The sequence below is a fragment of the Monodelphis domestica genome, chromosome 1 (assembly GCF_027887165.1).
Source record: "Monodelphis domestica isolate mMonDom1 chromosome 1, mMonDom1.pri, whole genome shotgun sequence".
NCBI lineage: Eukaryota > Metazoa > Chordata > Mammalia > Didelphimorphia > Didelphidae > Monodelphis > Monodelphis domestica.
In genome coordinates, this window is record NC_077227.1 from 375,245,713 (window position 1) to 375,267,038 (window position 21,326).

General features: G+C 34.0%; 1 protein-coding gene across 5 annotated transcripts; it reads left to right on the forward strand.

Annotated features, from left to right (window-relative positions):
- The first annotated feature begins 288 nt into the window (after nucleotides 1-288).
- On the forward strand, nucleotides 289-17,865 carry SPDL1 (spindle apparatus coiled-coil protein 1). 5 transcript variants are annotated; one of them, XM_001380288.4, is made up of 12 exons: nucleotides 289-421; nucleotides 2,600-2,778; nucleotides 4,514-4,690; nucleotides 6,699-6,893; nucleotides 8,974-9,123; nucleotides 9,215-9,313; nucleotides 9,408-9,518; nucleotides 10,777-10,917; nucleotides 11,439-11,542; nucleotides 12,112-12,299; nucleotides 13,712-14,042; nucleotides 16,980-17,865. In XM_001380288.4, the coding sequence occupies exons 2-12, from the start codon at nucleotides 2,620-2,622 to the stop codon at nucleotides 17,125-17,127; spliced, it is 1,803 nt and encodes a 600-aa protein (XP_001380325.1). In that variant the 5' UTR covers nucleotides 289-421; nucleotides 2,600-2,619; the 3' UTR covers nucleotides 17,128-17,865. The 5 variants fall into 5 exon arrangements, with proteins under 5 accessions (XP_001380325.1, XP_056667539.1, XP_056667541.1 ...); XM_056811562.1 differs by having other exon boundaries at nucleotides 409-525; XM_056811561.1 differs by having other exon boundaries at nucleotides 13,712-17,865.
- Nucleotides 17,866-21,326: the final 3,461 nt, after the last annotated feature.

Here is a 21,326-nt window from a genome sequence, read left to right on the forward strand (position 1 = left end):
CTCTGGGCCTCAGTTTCCTTAGTCTTGAAAGAAGGGGCAGGGGCTCAAAGACCTCCGATCTGTTCCGGATGTAAGGTTTGGGGCCATGACAGGTGCTCCAGGGAGTTCTCAGAGACAATCTGAAAGCTCCTTCTCATCAACGAAATTGCCTTCAGTATCTGCCAAATTCTTAAAAAAAAAAATGCGAGAAAAAACGGCAGCCACCAGGGTCCACACCTCTCCGAGGACGTGAGAAGATAATGACGCACACTAGAAGACCACGTAGTCCGGCGCACCCGGACAGCGTCTGAATCTCATCGCGCCTGCGCGGTAGCTGTGTTCTCTTTTGGCAATCGAGGATCTCGCGAGAAAGGCTAGTTCTCTCGGGATCTGAATTCAAATGAGCTTGGCGCTGCCCGTATGGTGACTGACGAGTCTGTGGGTGAGTCGGGATCCAGAGTTGGCGCACAAGCCTCCTACCTAGCCGGGATCTGGAGTTACTGGGGTGGGATGTTAGGAGGGAATCCTGTGAGAAGTGGGATAAAGGTGAGGATGGGAGGTGGTGGTGGGGTGCAAAGAAGAGGAGGATAAGGCCCGACCGCGGGGAGGTAGGAAAGGGGTGGGGACTGGTGACGAGGAAGAGGCTTGGAACGGGGATTGGAAATGTTAGGATCTCAAAGATTGGCTGGTCCAACCCCTTCATTTTACAGATGAGGAAACCGAGGCTCAGAGAGATTTATACAGGGGTTTTATATGTGTGTGTGTGTGTGTGTGTGTGTGTGTGTGTGTGTATGGAAGGGGAGGAGGAAAGTCATGTGAGAAAAGCATTTTTTGTTTTTAAAGAATCACAGGATTGGGTTGGGGGGGTTGAGGGGAGGCATCCACCATTTTTGTTTTGTCTCTTGGGAACTGATCAGAACAAATCTGATCTCTCCTCGAAATGGAAACCAGTTAGATTACTCATTCTTGTTCTCTGCGTCTCTCGGACACGTTACTTCCCCTCCTGGAGTCTCAGTACCCTTCTCATAGGACTGTTATGTGGCAATCAATAAAGAATTGTGAACATTCTATTTTATATGAGAGAGTGATTTCTGTGGGGAAAGTTTGAGTTAAATTAACTCTTGAAGAAACTTTAAGAATTCTAAAAACAGTTACTATAGGGATCGTCCCATGCCTTCTGATCATTCTTGGTAAAAGTAGATTTAGAATCCTTAGCATGAGAAGGCAATATGGGGCAGTAGATAGTACTGAAGCTAGGCTAACATATCAGAAAAACTTGGGTTCAAGACTCACCTCTACATTTATTAACTGTATGACTACAAGTCACTTAGCCTTTCAGTCTCTGTCCTCACTTCAACCCTTCTACTCTCTAAGAATCTATAAGTTACAGAACATTTGCCTACTTGTATTTATCAAAGAAATTTTTACACCACAGTGTCACTTAAATAAAGGTATTGATGTTCCTATTCCTCTGCCTTTCAAACCCCACCTTCCCCTCCCCCGCCAAAAAAAGTGAGGAAGAGACCTTAGAAGTTATCTAGAACAAGTTAAAGATGTTATACCTGAAGGAATAAAAGCCCAGATTGATTAGCAGCTTCCCCTTTTGGTAATATAATAGCACAATGGAAACTAGAAACAGGCTCACATTTTACAAGAAGGACCTAGTGAAAATGTAGGTATACACATTAAATTATCAATTGGAGATAAGGACTTTGGTGTGATATTAGAATGGATTACTGACATTTCATTTATGATTGGGGAGGGAATAGTGTTTAAGCTCTAATACTTTTGACATAAATCTACTTGGACAATCTTGTCTATCTGGATGCCAGGCTTCTGTAATGGTATTTGAACAGGATTTGCATTTCTTTTGGCCCATTTTCCCCTCTCAGAATTAACATTTTAGAGCAATAGTCCCCAACTTGATAATCAGAAAGGCCAGTGGGAGAGGGATAGGAATTTCTGTGATGGTCTGAACCATTAGTTCTAAAACAAAAGCTGAGTTTAGTTCTGTTTAGTTTAAACTCTTAAGTTTAGTGAATGAAATCTGCAAGGTGAATGTTTCAGAGTTAAAAACATAAGCTTAAACTTTTATCTGTCAAACTAAGACGGATTCTGCAGTTCCTTAAGTTTGTTATTTATGCATCTTTTTAATAAAATCTTTTGGAAGGATCTAATCTCTAGTTTTCTGTTTTTAATGAAGTTAGCTTATGCATCTGAAAAATTAACAAGTATATGTTTTGGAACTCCTGAGTATAAAGTTACTATGTAAACTGTATTCAAATTAAGTAGCAAGGTTACTATTTAAATATGAAAGATTGATTCTCATCATTCTCTTGCTACTTTTTTACTTAATGAAGGTTATGACATCTCACCCGCTTTTCTTAATCTTACAAGACCACCTTTAAGTTTGTATAACTTAATTTTATGCTTGAATTTGAGCTCAAATCATCAGTAATAAAAACTAATTTTTGGATAAAGGAATAAATTGGATTACCAACAGTTCAGAAAAAAAAGATTCCATTTTCACATGGAAACTATAATTTTACATTACCATTATTTTTATTTTTACTTGAATTTTGTATTAGTTCTAAATTTTTGTTTTCTTTTCTTCTAAAAGGCTGAAAGCAGAAAAATAAAATGGAGTCTGAGTTAGTTTTGAATCTTCGTCGTCAGCTTAAAGAGGCTGAAGAAGAGCGAATGAAAGCAGCACAATATGGTTTACTGCTACTGGAGAGCCAAAGCGAGTTGCAGAATCAATTGGATAAAATGAGAAGTGAAATAATGACCACAACAGAGGTAGGATTCTTTTAATTGGACCAGATGACAAGTGAGGATCCTTTCAACTTTAAAATTCTGTGATTTGCAAAGGTGATTGTTGCTATGCACAATTTTTTAATTTCCTAGTAGTGAAATTAATCTTTGGCTTTTTTCTTTTAAGGTTAATTTCATTATAGAAGAGAGAACTGAATTTTTTTGATGGGTTCATTCTACTAAAGGAAAACTCAAGAGATAGAAAAGCAGAGTTAAGAAAAGAGCTTTGAAAAGTTTCTGCACTTAGAAGTTGAAAGAAGGAATCAGATTCAGAGTTTTTGACATGTGTGATTTGTTTTTTTACATTACAAAATTCAGTTTGGTTAATTTTTTTCAGACAGTGCTGTTTAATAACCCCATTATTTTTAGTCTTTATGAGATAGGGTTTATTGAAGCATTTTTTTTTAAAGGAAAAGCACTTTGACAACCATTATCCTTGTCATTGGGGAAATTAATTCAGGCATAATAGATACATTTTTAAGATGAGTACAAGTGAGTGAAGTGGAAAATGAGGATTAAGATAAGGCCTTCCTTCATTCCTATCTTTTTTTCTATATCTGTAACTAGGTATTTTCTAAAATCAGGTCTTGGCTCTGTGCTATTTGTATTTATTTCTTTGAGCAGATCCCCTTAACAGCTTCAGCTGCTCTCCTTGTACTCATTCTTCTCATATCTTTTATTTCCCCCTTTTTTCGGCTAGGGTGGGGTGAAGTGGGGTGGAGGGTAGAGTCAGAGTTGGAATACTAGCCCTGAGTTTTCTTTTGTATAAGTGAACTTCTGAGAAGACTCTAGGAATGAAGATTAGGAGCTTTTCTATATTTAGAGAGTTGCTTGGGGCACTGAAAGATTAAGTAATCCAACTCCCTATTGTGAAGCCATTAATGGTAGAGATGGATCTTACATCAGGTCTTCTGGATTGGAGCTGGCTCTCCATCCAAGTTGTACTGCTCTCAGATCTTCCTTTCTAGCCTGATCCTTTTACTCTTTCTCATGCTTTGAATTTCTTGGAACATAATTTATTTTCCTAGCATAGATAGGAGACCTAAGTTCTACTCCTGATTTTAATTAAATATGTGATCTCAGACATGCTCTTAATTTCTCTGGATCATTTTAGGAAGAAAGGACCTTATACTTAGTGACCACTAAGAGCCTTTCCAGTTCTCACATTCTATGAATCTAATTTGAAAGCTACCAAAAGAAATTCATATTTCCTTTCTGGATCTAAATTGACTATTTTTCCTATCTTTCCTGCTTGAGTTACTGATATCACCATCTTTCTAGTCAACTTTTTTCTTTTTCTTTTTCCCCCAAAACACTTTTGAGTTTTCCCTTTTTCATCTCCAATCTTGTCTAGGGTCTCAGACTCATACCTTACCTGTTATAGTAACTGACATTTTCTACAGAGCTTTACAACTTATAAAATACTTAACATATATTATATTAACATTCTTAGGACAACTGTGTGAGATAGATAATGCAGATATAATTTTTATTTCATAGATGTGTAAATTTAGGCATAGAAAAAAATAAAGCAATTTGTTCAACGTCCAATAGCTGGCAAGTAAGCAGAACCAGAATTCCAACCTAGAACCCATTTCCAGTACACAAAAATGTCTCCTAATTGGTTTTCCAATTATAGAGCAGTGGTAAGTAAAAAAAATCTATTAATGTGATAACAAATTATTTTACTAAATTTTTATCATAATTGAATCTTTCCTAGAATTATGAACAAGAAAAATTTACTCTTCAGAGAGAGGTTGAACTTAAAAATCGAATGTTGGAAAGTTTAAACTCTGAATGTGATGCTATTAGACAGCAACAAAAATTACAGCTGGATAATTTGGAAGAACAGCTATCAAGGAGCCATGGGCAGGAAATGAATGAACTTAAAAACAAGGTTTGGGGCTTCATTTTTTTAGACTATTTATCTTTTTGTTGATATTGCATCCATTTCCAAGCTTCTCCCTCTTTCTTCCCCTTTGCATCCAGCCATGCCTTCCTTATAACAAGAATAGAGAAAGGGGGAAAAAAAAGCTCTTCTTCAAAACTAATCAACACATCAGCTGACTTTGACTATGTATGCAATGTTCCACACCTATTGCCTATTTTCAACTTCATTCAGCATCAGGTTATATATCTTCAAACTTCCTGAATATTTTATATTCATTGATTATTATGGTGCAGTATTCCATTATTCATGTACTACAATTTGCTTTGCCATTTTCTAATTGAAGAACGTTGACTTTGGTTATAATTCTTTATTAACACAAAAGTGCTGCTTATTAATGTTTTAGTGTGCACGGGGCCTTTTGGTTATAGACCTTTATGGACTTTTTCATCACTTTTTCTTTTTTTGTCCCTTTATGTCTTAGAGTTGATACTAAGTATTAGTTATAAGGCAAAAGAGTGATAAGGACTAGGAAACTGGAGTTAAATGACTTTCCTAGGATTACACATTTAGGAAGTGTCTGAGCGTATATTTGAACCCAGGACCTTCTGTCTCTAGGTTTGCCTCTTTATCCACTGAGCCACCTAGCTGCCCCCTTTTCATCATCTTTTAACATAATTCCAAAATACTTTCCAGAATGATTTAACCAATTTACAGCTCCACTATCGGTATGCTAGTATACCTGTCTTTCCATACCTCATCTAACATTTACTACTTCTTTTATCATTTCCAGTTTGCTGGATGTGAGGTGAAACCTTAGAGTTATTTTTATTTGTATTTTTCATTTAGTCATTTTGGGGAAACCTTTCCCACAATTGTTAGAATTTTGCCATTCTTCTTTGAGAATTGTTCATTCATTTCCTTTAACTACATATCTATTGGGGAATGGCCCTTGGTCTAACATATTTATGTTAGTCCCTATATATCTTACATACCAGACTCTTATCAAGGGCTCTAATTTTAAAAAATAGTTTAATATTTATGCATTGTTTGAAACAAGTAATAACAAAGTTATAGGGAAGTATATGTCATTTAACATAACAATAAATATAACAGTGTTTTTCACTTGGAAAAAAAAATCATCTAATGAGTATTTTTGAGTCAGCCAGATTATCCTCTTACTCTGCTCTGAAGAGGGAATCTGTAGCCATTCTGGAAAAGAAATTTGCCCTAAATGTTTCTTTAACTTTGAACCAGTAAATAGCTCTATTAGGGTTTACTCCAATGAGGTAAAATAAATAGAATAAGGACCCATATGTAAAAATATTTATGGCAGCTCTTTTTATAGTGTTAAAGAACTGTAAATAAGGAGGATGTTCCTCAGTTGGGAAGTGGCTAAACAAATTATGGAATATGAATGTTATGGAATGAAGGGGACAGTTTCAGAAAAATCTGGGAAGACATATGAATTGGTGTAGAGTAAAATGAGCAGAACCAGGAGAAAAATTTATATGATAACACTAAAGACAAAGAACTTCAAAAGATTTTGAGAACTCTTACCAACTCATTGACTAAACATTATTCCAGAGAACGTATGGAGCATGCTACTTAACTCCCGATAGAAAAGTGGTGGACTCATAGTATAAAATGAGACAAGTGTTTTTGGGAATGGCAGATGGGGGGTATTTATTTAGCTTGACCATGTGTATTTGATGCAAGACTTTCCCACTCCCCCAATTTGAGAGAGAGATAAGATGGAGGGAAAGTAGATTTTTGTTAATTTAAAAAATGTTAAATTATGTTCAGTGTAGTCTATTTGCTAAAGCTTGCAATTATGTAATATATTTTAGAAGGATTTTTCATTCCAAATTTATAATTTTAACCTTTAGTTATCTAAATATAATACTTTTCTCAACTACAAATTCTCAGAATTTCCTATAGTGACTTGGTTACTTTTTACATCATTTGTGTTTGTGTGTATGTATGTGTGTGTGTGTGTGTGTGTGTGTGTTTTAAGCTGGAAAAATTGAAAGCTGAGTTAGATGAAGCTCGACTAAATGAAAAGCAATTGAAACACAAAATAGAACATCAGAAAGAAAACTTGTCTGCTAAATCAGAGGAATTGAGGATAATGGCTGAGCGTGTACATGAAACCATGTCTTCAGAAATGCTGAATCTTCAAATTGAGATAACTGAGTTGGAAAGTGCAAAGGTATGGATTTATAGCATATAATTTCCTGATTCTTTGTTTGAGTTATCTTTTATGGTATAGTTTTTTCTATCTCTTAAAGTAAATGAGCTAGCTTTCAAGATGAAATTGTTATTGATCTAACTTTTATTAACCTCGTTAGAAAATGCTATATCATCTTTTTGGAGACCTGGGGCATATTTTAATTTTACGTTTAATGGGATACTTATGCTGCAGTGGTTATGAAATGCAGAGTTTTTTAAAATACTGGTAGATGATGAATAGATTAGAGACATATTTCATGTTTAAAACAGTATTGAAATTGAAAATTGTTATGTATAAAGTTTGTATCACCACCATCCTGTGCTGTAATTTGGTTACCAGCAAGAAACCTAAACTTACAGGGAGACAAAATATATAAAATGTCTGTGTTAACTCACCAAAACGGGGGCACGATTTATGTAACTACAAATACAAAATGCCTTTCAGAAATAAGAGATTTCAGCAATTAGAGAGAGATTCATTGCCCTTGATTGGGGCTGTACCAATATTAAATTGATTTTATTACTTGAATTAACTTGTAGCTAGATAAAATAATAAAATTCATTAAAAAAAGGCCTACAATGTCAAATATAACAATGAGAAAAAATATAATTAAAGGAAGGATAGCATTATTAGGTCTCAAATTGTATTATGAAGTAGTCATTATCAAAACTACTTGGTACAACTTCTGGGAAAACTTGGAAGTAGTTTGACAGATATTAGGTTTAGACCAATGCCTTTTACTAAAATTGATACACAAAATAAATATTAAGAGTCACACAGCAAAAATAAGTTAAATAAAATCAGGTATTATTCACATCTTTGGTTTAAGGAAAAGTTTTTTTTTTCCTCTTAAAGTTTTAAAATTTTGTTATTTTTGTATTTTTTTGCATCACTTTTATTTCTGAGCCTCTCCTTTCCTCTTTATCTCTTCTTAGTTATTATCCCCTGTGAAAATATAAATAAAAAAGAAAGTAAAGGTACAATAAACAAAACAACCCACCTCAGCTAGGTTTGATATGTTCCACACTCCTAAAGAAGAGGGAGAATTCTTAAATGAAAGGAAATCATAAAAAATAAATTGTTTTTGACCACATAAAATTAAACTGCTTTTGTGCAAGCCAATGAAGATAGAAAAATGAGAGGAAATATATTTGTACTTTACATCACTGATAAAAGCCTGATATCTAATTCAACACTAGAACCTAATTCGAAATACCCAAGTTGTTAAAGGATATGAAAAGTTTTCAAAAGAAAATTGAAAAATATAAACAGTTATTTGGAAACATACTCCAATTCAACAATAGTAAGAGAAATGTAAATTATTGTTGTGAGGTTTCACCTCATATTCCCCAAACTGGCAAAGATGATACTTGCTAGTGTAGAACTAAGAGAACCTAAAACACAATGAGCACATTAATGTATAAATGAGTATCTCTAAAAGAAAATTGTATCCTAAGTATCTGAAGATGTTGAAGAGCAAAAGAGGTAATACTTTCCAACATCTAAGATCATATATTGTATAAATTGTTGTCATATCAGATGTTTTTACCTAATTATCCTTTGTTAGAAGGGAAGGTCCAATTAATTGGAGGAGGAGAGACTGAATTGACTGTGATATAATAATAAAAGACATCAGTAAAAACTTTAAAAAAGAAAGGAAGAAAGAAAAACATTCTCAGTGAGGCGCTTAAGACCTTTTTAGCTACAAAATTAATCTGCTTCTACATTTCCTTTTAAAATTTCCATCGGATCATCAGTTTAGCAATAGAAGGGGTCTTAGAAGGCATTGAGTATAAGTCCTTTATTTTACAAATGAGGAACCTGAAGCCTAGAGAGGTGAAGTGACTCAGGGTCTTACTACTATTAATAGTGTCTGCAGTATAGTTGGAACTGAGGTCTTCCTGAATCTGAGTCCATTACTCTTATTTGCTATATTTCCTAGCCCCCCCTTTTTTTTTGTTAAAGAAATATTACTAGGATAACCTGAAGAGCAGCTAATTGAAAAGTTCTTTATGATAGTAGCTTCTTAATTTTATGTTTTTCCCCTATTTTTGAACAGGCTAATCTTGAAGAAAAAGTGAATGAGCTTCAATACAGACAAGAACAACTAGAACTTTTTAATAATAACTTACACCACCAACTAGAATGCCTTCAAGGAGAAAAAGAAGACAGAGAGAAAGAAGTTGTTTCATACTATAATGCATTAGAGGTATTATGTTTTCACTGTTCACTTCTGTTTCTAGCCTTTGTTCGGTTTTGGAATTTACAAATATTGTTTAGATTTTCTCTCTTTAATTTAGAAAGCTCGTGTAACTAATCAGGATTTACAAACACAGTTGGACCATGCATTGCAGCAGGCCTTGGACCCCAACAGTAAAGGCAACTCTTTGTTTGCAGAGGTACTTAAAATCTGAATAATGAATTAACTCATCAGAGCATTACATCTTTTTTTACTACTCAAGGAGGTATTTTTTAAAAAGTAATATTTTCTAGGTGGAAGATCGAAGGGCAGAAATGGAACGGCAGTTGATCAGTGTGAAAGTCAAGTATCAATCTCTTCAAAAACAACATTTATTTAATAGAGAACAGATGCAAAGAATGAAGGTCTGGAATTATCGTCAAGTATTTATTTGTAATTGTGCATGGTGCTGGTATAGAGAAATTTAAACAAATATGCTCTCTCAAGGACAAAGGCCCCAAACTCCAGGTCATGTAGAAGACATGTATTCATCCTCAAACCTGCTCCCCTACCCTTTTACTCAGGAAATTTCCACATTTTAAATGGATAGCATTTCAAAGTTTTAATAAATTTGAAACAATGTTATATATGGTGGTTAAATTCTGATAGCCAGTCAGCAAATGTCTGGCCACTATTCTTCATATATAGTATATCTAACTTTCAAAACTAACTGATATGAATAGCTCCACTCCGGAAAGGGAGGAATGCATCTATTCTTGGTGAAACCCTCCCAGTGAGCACAAAATAGGGGTAGGAACTGTTAGTAGATATAAAGGCAGTCACCTGTGGTACAACACAAATCTTCTTGACTAACTTAAGTATTTATGATAAATCAAATTGCAGATGTTGTGCTAAAAAAGACTTAGGGTGTTAGATGGGTGGCAGTATACAGGTATGTTATCTTCAAGCAGCCTGAGATGCCTTGATGTTTCTCTTGTTCAAGGATCTCATCATCCCTACCTTTCTCAAGTAATTACTGGCTACTATGATTTGGGACAGAAGAGAAAAGGATAGGGACAGGGGAAGGTAGTAGGTATGTAATAATATTCTTATTGATCTAAATCAACTCACCTTATCCACAGAGTTGCTTGAATCTCATGAGTGTTTTCTAAAAACTTTTGATAGAAAAACTTAGTTTCTGTTTGATAGCTCACCCTTAATTGAAATTTAGAAAATTTAAGTCAATAGGAAGCCTTTAAAAAAGAGCAAAATGGGGCAGTAAGGTGGCTCAGTGGATAGAGAGTCAGGCCTGGAAATGGGAGATCTTTGGTTACGTCTGACCTCTGACACTTCCTAGCTGTGTGACTCTGGGCAAGTCACTTAACCACCCATTGCCTAACCCTTACTACACTTCTGCCTTAGAAACAATACTTAGTATTGATTTTTAAGATGGAAGGTAAGGATTTTTGTTTTGTTTTGTGTTTTGTTTTAAAAGCAAAATGGCAGATTGACATGAAAATATCTTGGATTCTTTCTTCGTTTGTTTTCCTCTCCACTTTAAATATGACCTTTGTCTTTTATGCCTATTTTAAAACAAAAGATATATTCCAGTAAGTACTGGTTATCCAATTCTGGTTTCTAGGTCATTTTATGTAGCTTATGAAGACTATTACATTTTTCTAGTTACAAATTGCTACACTGCTACAGATGAAAGGGTCACAAACAGAATTTGAGCAGCTGGAACGCTTGCAGGCTATGTTAGAGCAGAAGAATGGTGAAATAGAAAATCTTTTAGTGAAAGTAAAGCAGCTAGAGAAATTTAAGGTATGTATAACACCTTTTCAATAGGTTTCTATAGCTGAAAAATATTAGATCTTTTAAATATGAAATTTCAATGTTGACATTTTTTGGTTTAGGATAGTTTCACACTTTTTAAACTAAATATTTTCATTAATCCTATAATAAACTTTTAATCAATAGATGATACTAATTCAATTTTTATATTATTCAGTTATTTATATTAACTTTAAAAATCTATTGATTTATTTAGAGTATTTTTCCATAGTTACATGATTCATGTTCTCTCCCTCCCTACTTCCCTTCCCCCTCCTGGGGCTGTCAAGAAATTCCACTGAGTTGTACATATATTATTGCTCAAAACCTATTTCCATATTATTTTTATAATGGAGTGATCTTTTAAAAATCAAAACCTGCAATCATATACCCATAAAACCACATTATAAATCATGGACAAATTGAAAATCTATTAAACAAATTTCGACTCAAAGACTGTTTTGAATGTGATTTGTGGTATATTTTGTGGTAATTATGGTTCTTTTCTTCAGAATTTACATGAAAATACAGAATCTAAGCCCTCTACTAGCTCTTGTACTCCAGCGGATAACACATACTATATTGATCTACTTCAAATGAAACTTGAAAATGCAAAGTGAGTATTAGAGGTAGCTAGAATGTAGAGAAGAGATTTTTATTTATTTTTATACAGTGTATTTTATTGTGTTTTTTTTTTTCCTGATACTGACAGCTTGAAACTAAGAATGAATGTTAGCAAAAAAGGAAATAAGTACTAAGGAAGTAATTTTTTTTCCTACATTCAGTTTTACAAATTTATGTTACAATGAAGTATATTGTAACTGGGTAAAATAGCAAAAAGATCTTTCTAATTATTTTATGTTTTCCTTATTTAAAACTTCAAGGAATTCACAGTAAAAGTAGATATGAAACAATTTGTCTTTCCCTGATGTGTTTTGGTTTTAAGAAGCATTTCCACTGAGAAATTTTCATGAGGACTATTAGAACTTAAGCTTATTTGACTTAATGACACTTTATTAAATACCTTGTTGAAGATAATTGGTTCAGTGAGAAGTTAAAATAAACTTAATTTTTTAAAGACTCATAATTTGAGATTGTTATATTTATTGTTTTAATGCATTAGATGTATTCCTTAGAAACAAAGATGGATTTTAACATTGATTAGTCATTTTCCTTTCCCCTTAGCAAAGAAATTGAAAAGGTTAGAGATGAGCTATCCTTACAGCGGATGAAAGCATTATATGAGAGCCAGCGGGTTCTAGAGGTAGAGAGAAAGCTTTTTACAAATGAAAGGCATCTCCATCTTTTCCAAAGTGAAAATATGAACCTGAGAGTTAAACTAGATGAATTGAAAATGAAATACGAACCTGAAGGTATGTAAGTCATATAATAAGAAAACATACTGAGTAGATTTGAAAGTACTGAACTGATTTTTCAGCTAAAGCCCTACTGGTGATTGCATGAACAGTATTATGCAAATTATATCACATGCATTTGGTAAAGTTTTATAAAACATTGATCAGAATGTACTAACTTTAATATTTTTACATTTTTTTCTTTTAATATCATGTCCTTATGTGGATATATTTTATTTTATTTTTCTTTATTTTATTCTAGTGACAAATTTACACATAAGTTTTCTGAGGTTATAGGATTTATGCTGTCTCCTTCTCTTTCCTACCCCTCCTAGAATTGACAAGCAATTCCACTGGGTTATATATGTATTATCACTCAAAACCTGTGACCATATTATTCATTTTTGTAAAAGAGTAATCTTACAAGACCAAATCCCAAATCATATAATATGTGGGTATACTTTAAGTAGGTTTATTTTAGAATGAGCACTTGCCATTCTATTAAGGACTTAAAAGTTTTCTTTGAGTTTCTTGAAGATGAATTTATTGATTAGCATTAGGCGGTATTTTTTAAAAATTTTTTTATAGCTAAGAAGCTTAGAATAATTCTACTTCTCTAAATATTTGAATTATATTCAAAATTTTCAAAGATTTTCATTATCTTCAGAAAATATTTTAAAAAGCAGTGCTATATCACTTACCAAGTTCACACAACTTGGATTCACATTTTTTAAAAACTAGCTTTCTTCTGATTCATCAGCTGTTCTGTCCAACCTCAACAGGTGCCTCACCAGACATATTGGTGACCTTCTTCTAGAACTCTTGACATTGTGTAGATACCTGTGATATATAAGACTATCTTCATTATTCCTCACTCTCACTATCTATCATCTATCTATCTATCTATCTATCTATCTATCTATCTATCTATCTATCTATCTATCTATCTATATCTATATCTTGAATACCTTTTTGCCACTTCTGTATAGTTCTTCACTGGTAAATTTTGCTTCCTCTTCATACTTGCCATGCATACATTTTTCCCTTCCCTTTGGACATTTTTCAGTTCTAATTATTTTAAGATATGGTATTCCTTGACTTGTAGCTGGGTTACATCATTCCAAGAAAGTTATCAAATATTAGCACTTGGAACAGATCTAGGAGATCAGAATTTGAAAATATGGAAAAGATCACATGATAATAAAATGTCTTTCAGACTGTGCCCTCTGTAAAGGTAGATTATGAATTTTATAAAATTTTTGAGGGCAGGAATTATGTCTTATTTGTTTTTGTATTTGTTCAGAGCTTAACCCATAGTAGGTTTTTAATAAACATACGTTGACAGTAAGAATATAAGAAAAACAATGCATGTTAGTGGCACCTGGCATTTTTACCCTTTTTTAACCGGTTTGAAATATTTTTCTTCTCAGAACCAGTGAAAATATCTGTACATAAAAGAAAGCGTGAGAAGTTGCCCTTGGATGTACCTTTTTCTAATGATATAACTACTACTAGCATTTCAGAAGACCCTTCTAATTTAACTTCTAATAGTGAGACCAACTCCTCTGCCAGTAATCTAGGAGGAGAAAACCAAACCACATCAGAGAATTCTGGGAACACAGCTGTAACTTTCTCTCTCCCTCAAACTCTACCTGAGGATAAAAAACCTCTGAAGGAAAAGAATTGTGTGAAAATCGTTGACATTCCTTCCAGCCCAGAAGTTTTACAGGAAAAAGGTGGCAATGCTGTTAATCCTTCCAGGTCAGTGACCTCTCTAATGTTTCCTCAAAACAGTGGACAGGCACCTTCCTCTGTTTTCTTTCGCTGCATGACCTATGCTCTACGTTTCTTTGTCTGTTTTCTTAGTATTGCATGCAGTATGATTCTCCAGCTTCATCTGCCTCCCTTCAACTTTTCCAAAGCTCTAAAAAAGACTAAAATGATCTTAGGTAGAAAGGACTTATAAGCAATGGAGTTCTACTTTCATAAATTTAGAATTGCCTTTTTTTTTGTAACAAGATTATCTTGTCTTTGAAAAAGAAGCATCACAGAAAATTTCCTAACGTGTTCTTTGAATACATATGCTACTTTCCCTAGTTTAACAGCAGTCATGAGGGGAAATTTTATCTGCTTTCCTTCTAAAAGACCATGTTCAGGTGGAAGAAAATATGAAGTGAGCAAAGTTGTCAGTTTTAAAAACTTAGCTTTCAGGAGTATGCTTAAAAAGTTATGTATTCTGTTTCTACCAATCAAAGCTAATTCATTTTAGTTTTATCATTTAAACTTTTCCATGAAAAACATTTAGTCCCTACATGATTAAGAGTGGGTGTTACCATGGTACAAGAAATGTCTCTGAAGGAAATGTCTTTTTAAGATTCTAGTTACTCTAAGAGGCAGAATGAGATTGCTGTTGGATAAAGGGTGTTTCTGAAAAGAAGTGAGTAAGAGCAAGTTAGTGGAAGGGGGTCATTAACAAATTAGTGAACCTAGGAAAGTTTGAGTACTTGAATCTGTGTGAGTGGAGAAGAATAGAAGTACCACACTATTAGTGGAAAAGAACTGTGTCTAACAGAGGTCATTGCCTACAACAAACAGTTCTACCTGCCACTAGAAATGTGAGGTTAAGAGTCTGGGTGCCATAGCCTGCCTAAGGCTGAACCAAGGCATAATCCAGAAGGAAAAGGAAGAATCTAATGGAAGAAATTGAGAGAAAAAGAAGGAACTATGGAAAGAGAAGAGAAGGAAGAAAGGGCATATTATGAGGAAAAGAGTTGACTCTGGTGCCACAGGGTTACAGGAATTTTAAAGTACTAATGCTATTGTCATAGGTGAGCAGGGAAAACAATGAGAACATTATTTTACAAAAGTGAAATCAGACACTCTCTACCTTGTACTAAGGGCTAATTTATATGCTTAGCTTTAATCTTTTAATTAGCCAGCAATAATGAATGTTTATTAAATGGTAGAATAAGACAGAATCAAACAGTGTTAGAAAGAGAAGATAAAAATTATATTCTCTTTAGCCTCAAAAAAAGTTGACCATCTAAATTTTTTTTTACTCATGGAATTAATATAAAATTAAGAGAAAGAAAATTGATAGGATATACATTAAAAAATTTTGAAACACAAGACCAATTCATTGTTTTACAATTGTGTAATTTCATTATGACTTATATTACTGTAGTTAAAAAATAAAGTTTTCTAATATTAATTCCCATCACTGACTGTTTCACAAAATATACACATAAAATTGGTTTACTTGGCCACGTTACATAAAAAGTACATAAGATGTAACATTGACTTTAGAAAGTCAGAAGTAATTTTAAGAAACAATATCTGAGGCTTTATGTTCCAGTTATTGTTAAAATCAGGTCATCAGATGATGTTTAACAGACATACATTATTTATGTATGTCTGTGCTTCATTGTATAAGTATGCTTGATTTCTGTATGTTTCTTTGGGAGTCTCTTAGACTTGAATAATACAGTCTTTACTGCTTTTCCTAATTGTTCTTTGTCAGTCCTTTATGAGCCTTGTAAATGTATTTAAGCAAATAGTTACTGAATGTTAGATGGGGCTGCAAATTATGTAGCACACTAACATTTTGCAAGTTCACAAAAAAGGGGGGGCGGTATACTACCTTGTTTTTTGTGACCATTCGCCCAATCAGGACTTACTAGAATTTAAATGCATTTAGATCAACATAAAATTTCGTTATATTTGATATTTCTTATATTGCATGACTTGACTCATAAAATTGACAAACATGCTAAAAAGCATCAATTTGGTGGCAATGGTATTTAAAATCTACAAACTTCAAAATCCAATATGCAAGGCTGTGTGTGTGTTTAATTCTCAAAAGCTTATATATTCAGTCCAATTTTTTGGTTACAAAGCACAAAGGATTGGCATTTTTGTGTCATGCTTGGCTTTTTTGTTTAGTGAATAGGTATTTAAATCTTTACACAGCATGCCAGTTGTGAATATTCTTGAGTTTAAAATAGTTTCCTTTTTTTTTTCTATTCTCTTATAGAGTGATTATTAGACTTGTTTATAGCTGAAAATTATTGATTTATACAGAGGAAATAAATTGTGCTGGATTTGAAATTGGATGAACTGGGTTTGAATCTTGAACCTATGCTATTTAATAATTTTGTGACCTTGGATATATTACTTACCCTCTCAGGGCCTCATATAGAATGAGCTGATTGAACTAGATAATCTCTAAAGTGGTCCCTTCTAATCCAGGATCTTATGAGTTTTAAAATAAAGAAACCAAGGGGGCAGCTGGGTAGCTCAGTGGATTGAGGGCCAGTCCTAGAGACGGGAGGTCCTAGGTTCAAATCTGCCCTCAGCCACTACCCAGCTGTGTGACCCTGGGCAAGTCACTTGACCCCCATTGCCTAGTCCTTACCACTCTTCTGCCTTGGAGCCAATACACAGTATTGACTCCAAGATGGAAGGTAAGGGTTTAAAAAAATAAAATAAAATAAAGAAACCATTAACTTTTTAAATGAGAAGTATGAGAAAATGTTTCCTTAAATAAAACGATTGAACCATTTTAATGGTCTCAGAATACTCTTTGTTTTTTAATGTGGTTCAGCTGGATTGCTAGAGTCCTTTACAGTAGAACTTTTATTTCCCACTTTCTTTTTCATAAACAATTAGAATTTAGAATTGATACTTTGCTGCCTGTAGGTTATTAGATGCTGAATCGAAGCTCCATACAGAAGTTAAAGAGGGGAAAGATACTGCAAGCAAACCTGAGAAAAAAACTTTTAAGAAAACATACACTACCCTATATGTGTCTTCCAAACCAACTGAGACACAGTGTGCTCAACAATAAAACTGTTTGTTTAGTAATAATAAAGTACAATTTGCAAAATCCTCTTCTCTTACCCTACTCCAAAAAGGCTGTTGAACACTACCTTGGATTGTAAGGTTATATCTGATATGCATCAATTTGTGGATGAAAATATGATTCATTGTACCATTACCTCATTTATACTTTGGCAACTTTTGGCATTTAGGTTTTGATGTCACTAATTCCATAAGTAGTAATTTTAGGTATCCCAGAAATTTTAGTGCAGTCTTAAGGTTTTAATAACTTAAATTGTTAAAAAACTTTTGGGGACTCTTCAAAGACCTGTATTTGTTACAACTTAAACTGCCCTAATAACACAAAGTATTAATGAATGCATATGTAAATATGTGTATTTCCAGTTCTGTGTGGCTTTTTAATTGAAGTTAATAGGTACTTCAGGTATATCAGAAAAGAGAAAGAGGCTTTTTGTTTGTGAAATTATTGTTGACAACATGCTAAAAGATAGGAACCCTTTGTAGAGGAAGTATTTTCCATTTTTGCAATAATTCGTGTTCAAATTCACTTATGTTTACATTTTTCAGAAGCATTTTTATAAAAAATGCTTTTGAAAATTGTACAGTATGCCGATGAGAAGTTTTTATTTTCTTTTTTTAGACAGTATGGGGTAGGTATTAATGATGTAAAAAAATAAAAGAATCTTTGTATTCCCTGATATTATGATTCTGATTTTACTGAATAAATTTAAAAATTATGAAAATATTGATCTAGCATGAAACTTTTTTCTCGTGTGTGCTTTTTTTTGGAAGTCATCCTATTTAGATAAATTACCAACTAAAATTCACCAAGTAACAGTGACTACTTGTCCCTCACTCTGATTCAACAAATTAAAAATGTTGATGCAAGTATATCGAGGATGAGGATTTGGGGATCAAAGATAATTTACAACCTGTAAAGCTCATTAACTGGTTAAGACCTAAAGGTTTTGTTGAGTCATTTTATTTAATAAACATTGAGTTTCTGTTGAGTGCAAAGGCACCATGTGATAGGCATTGAGGGGGAGTAAAAAAAAATGAGATGTATTCTCTTTCAGAAAGAAATTTATAAAGAAAGTTATAATTTGTGAGGAGAATTAAACTATGTAAATATAGTAGTACATAGAAACTATATGAGAGGTTCAAAATACCATGAGAGTACAGCTCTGATCATATCATTACATTAAAAAATATAAGATCTTCAATGCCGCCTTCTTCTTTATAGAATAATCAAATCCCTTAGCATGGGAAATCAGACTCTGTAAATCTACCCTTTTGATCTTTCATGTATGCAATTTGATATTTGGGATTATTTGTTATCTGGTATGATCCCATCTCCATGCTCATCTAGAGGACCTTGTTTTATACAGCAGTCAGATTTCTGAAAAGTGTACACGAATCAAATTTGGATATATCAAATCCTATTCTGAATATACCAGGAAAGCCGATTATGGACATTGAAAAAAATAAAAATGTATTCTGTTTACATTTTTAGGAAAGGGGTGCTTATTGTTAACTATTTACCAGCATATCACTGTATGTAGGATAGTTTGGGAAGAAGGGTGAGAAGACAAGGATGGGATGGTAGTTTGGTGCAAATAGCACTGAGGACATTGCTTCTAATCCTGCCTCTGATTCTAACTTTTTGTAACCTTGGGTCATGTAGGCCAGTCAAAAAAATAAATATTATTAAATGTCTACTAAGCATTGGGAATACAAACAAGCAAACAAACAAAACCTCCCAAATAGTCTTTTCACTTCCCTGGGCTTAAGTTTCATCAACTATAAAATGAAGTGTTTGGATAAACCTATGAATCCTTCCAGCTCTTTGTCTATTATCTGTGATTCCAGGAAGACCAGTTAGGAATGAAGCTATTGTAGTAATCTGTTAAAGGTAATTGAATTTTAGCAAATCATAAAGCCAACAGTTGCTGACTACCTGGTAATGAAATCTTTGGTCAAGGTAACCCACAAAACAAAGAAAAATACAAAATGGTTCTCAGTCCTGTGCAGCACCCTTTCCATAGTACTCATGGCAGTGGATGTTAAAGAGTCTGAGTTATTTTATCACCTGTTATCCATAACTGTTGCTTGTCTTTTAATTGTTAGATCTTTGTACTCTGGAATCGTGTCAATCTTAACTTTTTTTTTAATAAATTAAACCAATAGACCATAGGTTTGTCTTGTGCTTTCCTTAGAGAAGCAAAGGTGTTGGCAGAATTGGTTTTATTGTGCCTCCTAAGGCAACAAGAAATAACATTTCATGGAGCATTTGTTCTTGTATCATGGTGCTCATGATAAAACATTTGCAACAGAACTACCAAAAAACATGATCACCACTTATGTGCCAATGTCTGTTGCAGAGTATGATGTGGAGGATGAATCTTGATAAGGCCTTCCAAATTCAATAAGTATTTAATACTTAGGGATTTCAATGCTAAGGTGGACAGAAGAGAAAACAACTAAAATATGTTGGAAAACATGGTTCAGGAGTATGAAATGTGAGACTAAGGATTATATAGAAGGCTCATGTCTACTTATTATGAGCAAATACTTTATTAAATGCCCACTATAAACATATATAAATAAAATACTGGGGTTACAAGACAAAAATGAAATAACCTCTGCTTTCAAGGGACTTTTTATTTTAGCTAGCCTAGCTAGAGAGAGAGAGAGAGAGAGAAAGAGAGAGAGAGAGAGAGGCAAAGAGACAGAGAAAGATACTGACATGTATAACTACAGGATATATACATGTCTAGATGTGTCAGCATATCATTCTGTATATCTATACATTATTCAATGCATACATACATTTTGCATTTTGTATATATGTAACAATGATTCTCTGGCCTCCATTGCCTGAAGGTTTTGTTTGTTACATTTAACCCTTTCTTTAGGGCTCTTGTACTTTAAGGATTTGGAAGTCCCCCTCATTGCTACTGTTGACTCCTCACCCTGTTATATTCCTTCATTCCAACATGTCTTCACCAGTTGTATTTTATGAGTCCAAGGACCTGAGTTCCATTTAAGCACTCAGCACATTAGCTTTTATAGAGGAAATGTTTACATATACAAACATCTCCCTTTGACACTGCAGGAGCATAATCCCTCTTCCATCACCTTGGTCTCTGGGGAAGCAGGGGTATTGGTTCATTATTTTGGCTCAGTTGCTATGTAACATTATTCACACAAAGTTCCAACTCCAAAGCTCCCTCCTTGGGCTTGAGTCCCAGTCGAGCAAGAAATAATTACTACATACCTTCTATGTACCAGGCACAGTTCTAAGGGCTGGATACCCAAAGAAAAATAACAGGCTTCCTGCTCTCAAGGAGCTCATAGTTTAATGGGGGAAGACTATTAATTAATAAAAAAAACTTTGATATAAAAGGGGCAAAAGGCATAGTCTGCCCTCAAAGAACTTAAAATTTAAAGAGATGGAGCAACATGCAAACAATTATATACAAAATGAACTGTATATGAGATAAGTAGCATATAAGAGAAGGCACCAGAAGTAAGGGTTGAAGAAGGCTTCTTGTAGAAGATGGGATTTTATTTGGGACTTAAAGGAAGCCAGGGAGGACGGTAGATGGAGAAAAGGAGGGGGAGCTTTTCAGCGATGGGGAGCAGCCCGAGAAAATGCCCTGAGCAAGGTGATGGTATGTCTTGTTTGTGGGACAGACCAAAAACTCATTGGATCAAAATATATTTTGGAGACTGAAAGGTAGGAGAGGGTTAAGTTATAAAGGGCTTTGAATATCAAACATTTTGTATTTGTTCCTAGAGACAAAAGGTAACCACTGGAGTTTATTGTTTGAGGGATAACATGCTTTAGGAAAATACATTTATTTGCTGAATGGAGGATAGATCGGAGTGGGGAGAAACTTGAGGCAGCCTAACTCACCATGAGGTCATTGCAGTAATCTAAGCATGAGGTGATGAAGGCCTACCATAGGGTGAAGGCAGTGTATTCAAGATAGAAAAGGTGAAACTGGCAGGCCTTTGCAATAGGTTAGATATTGGGATAGGGTGATATAATGAGGAATCATGGGATGGTTTCTATGTTGCAAGCTTAGGGAATTAGGTGAATGGTGTTGCTCTCTATAGTAATGGGAAAGGTAGGAGTGGGCAGGATTTGGGGAGAAAGATAATATTGAATTTAAGATATGTACTGGTTATCCAGTTTGAGTT

Coding starts and splice junctions, on each gene's coding strand:
- SPDL1 (XM_056811561.1), top strand. CDS start 2,620: ATGGAGTCTGAGTTAGTTTTGAATCTTCGTCGTCAGCTTAAAGAGGCT. Junction 9,519..10,776: donor AACAGATGCAAAGAATGAAG/GTCTGGAATTAT, acceptor ACATTTTTCTAG/TTACAAATTGCTACACTGCT. Junction 12,300..13,711: donor AATGAAATACGAACCTGAAG/GTATGTAAGTCA, acceptor TTTTCTTCTCAG/AACCAGTGAAAATATCTGTA.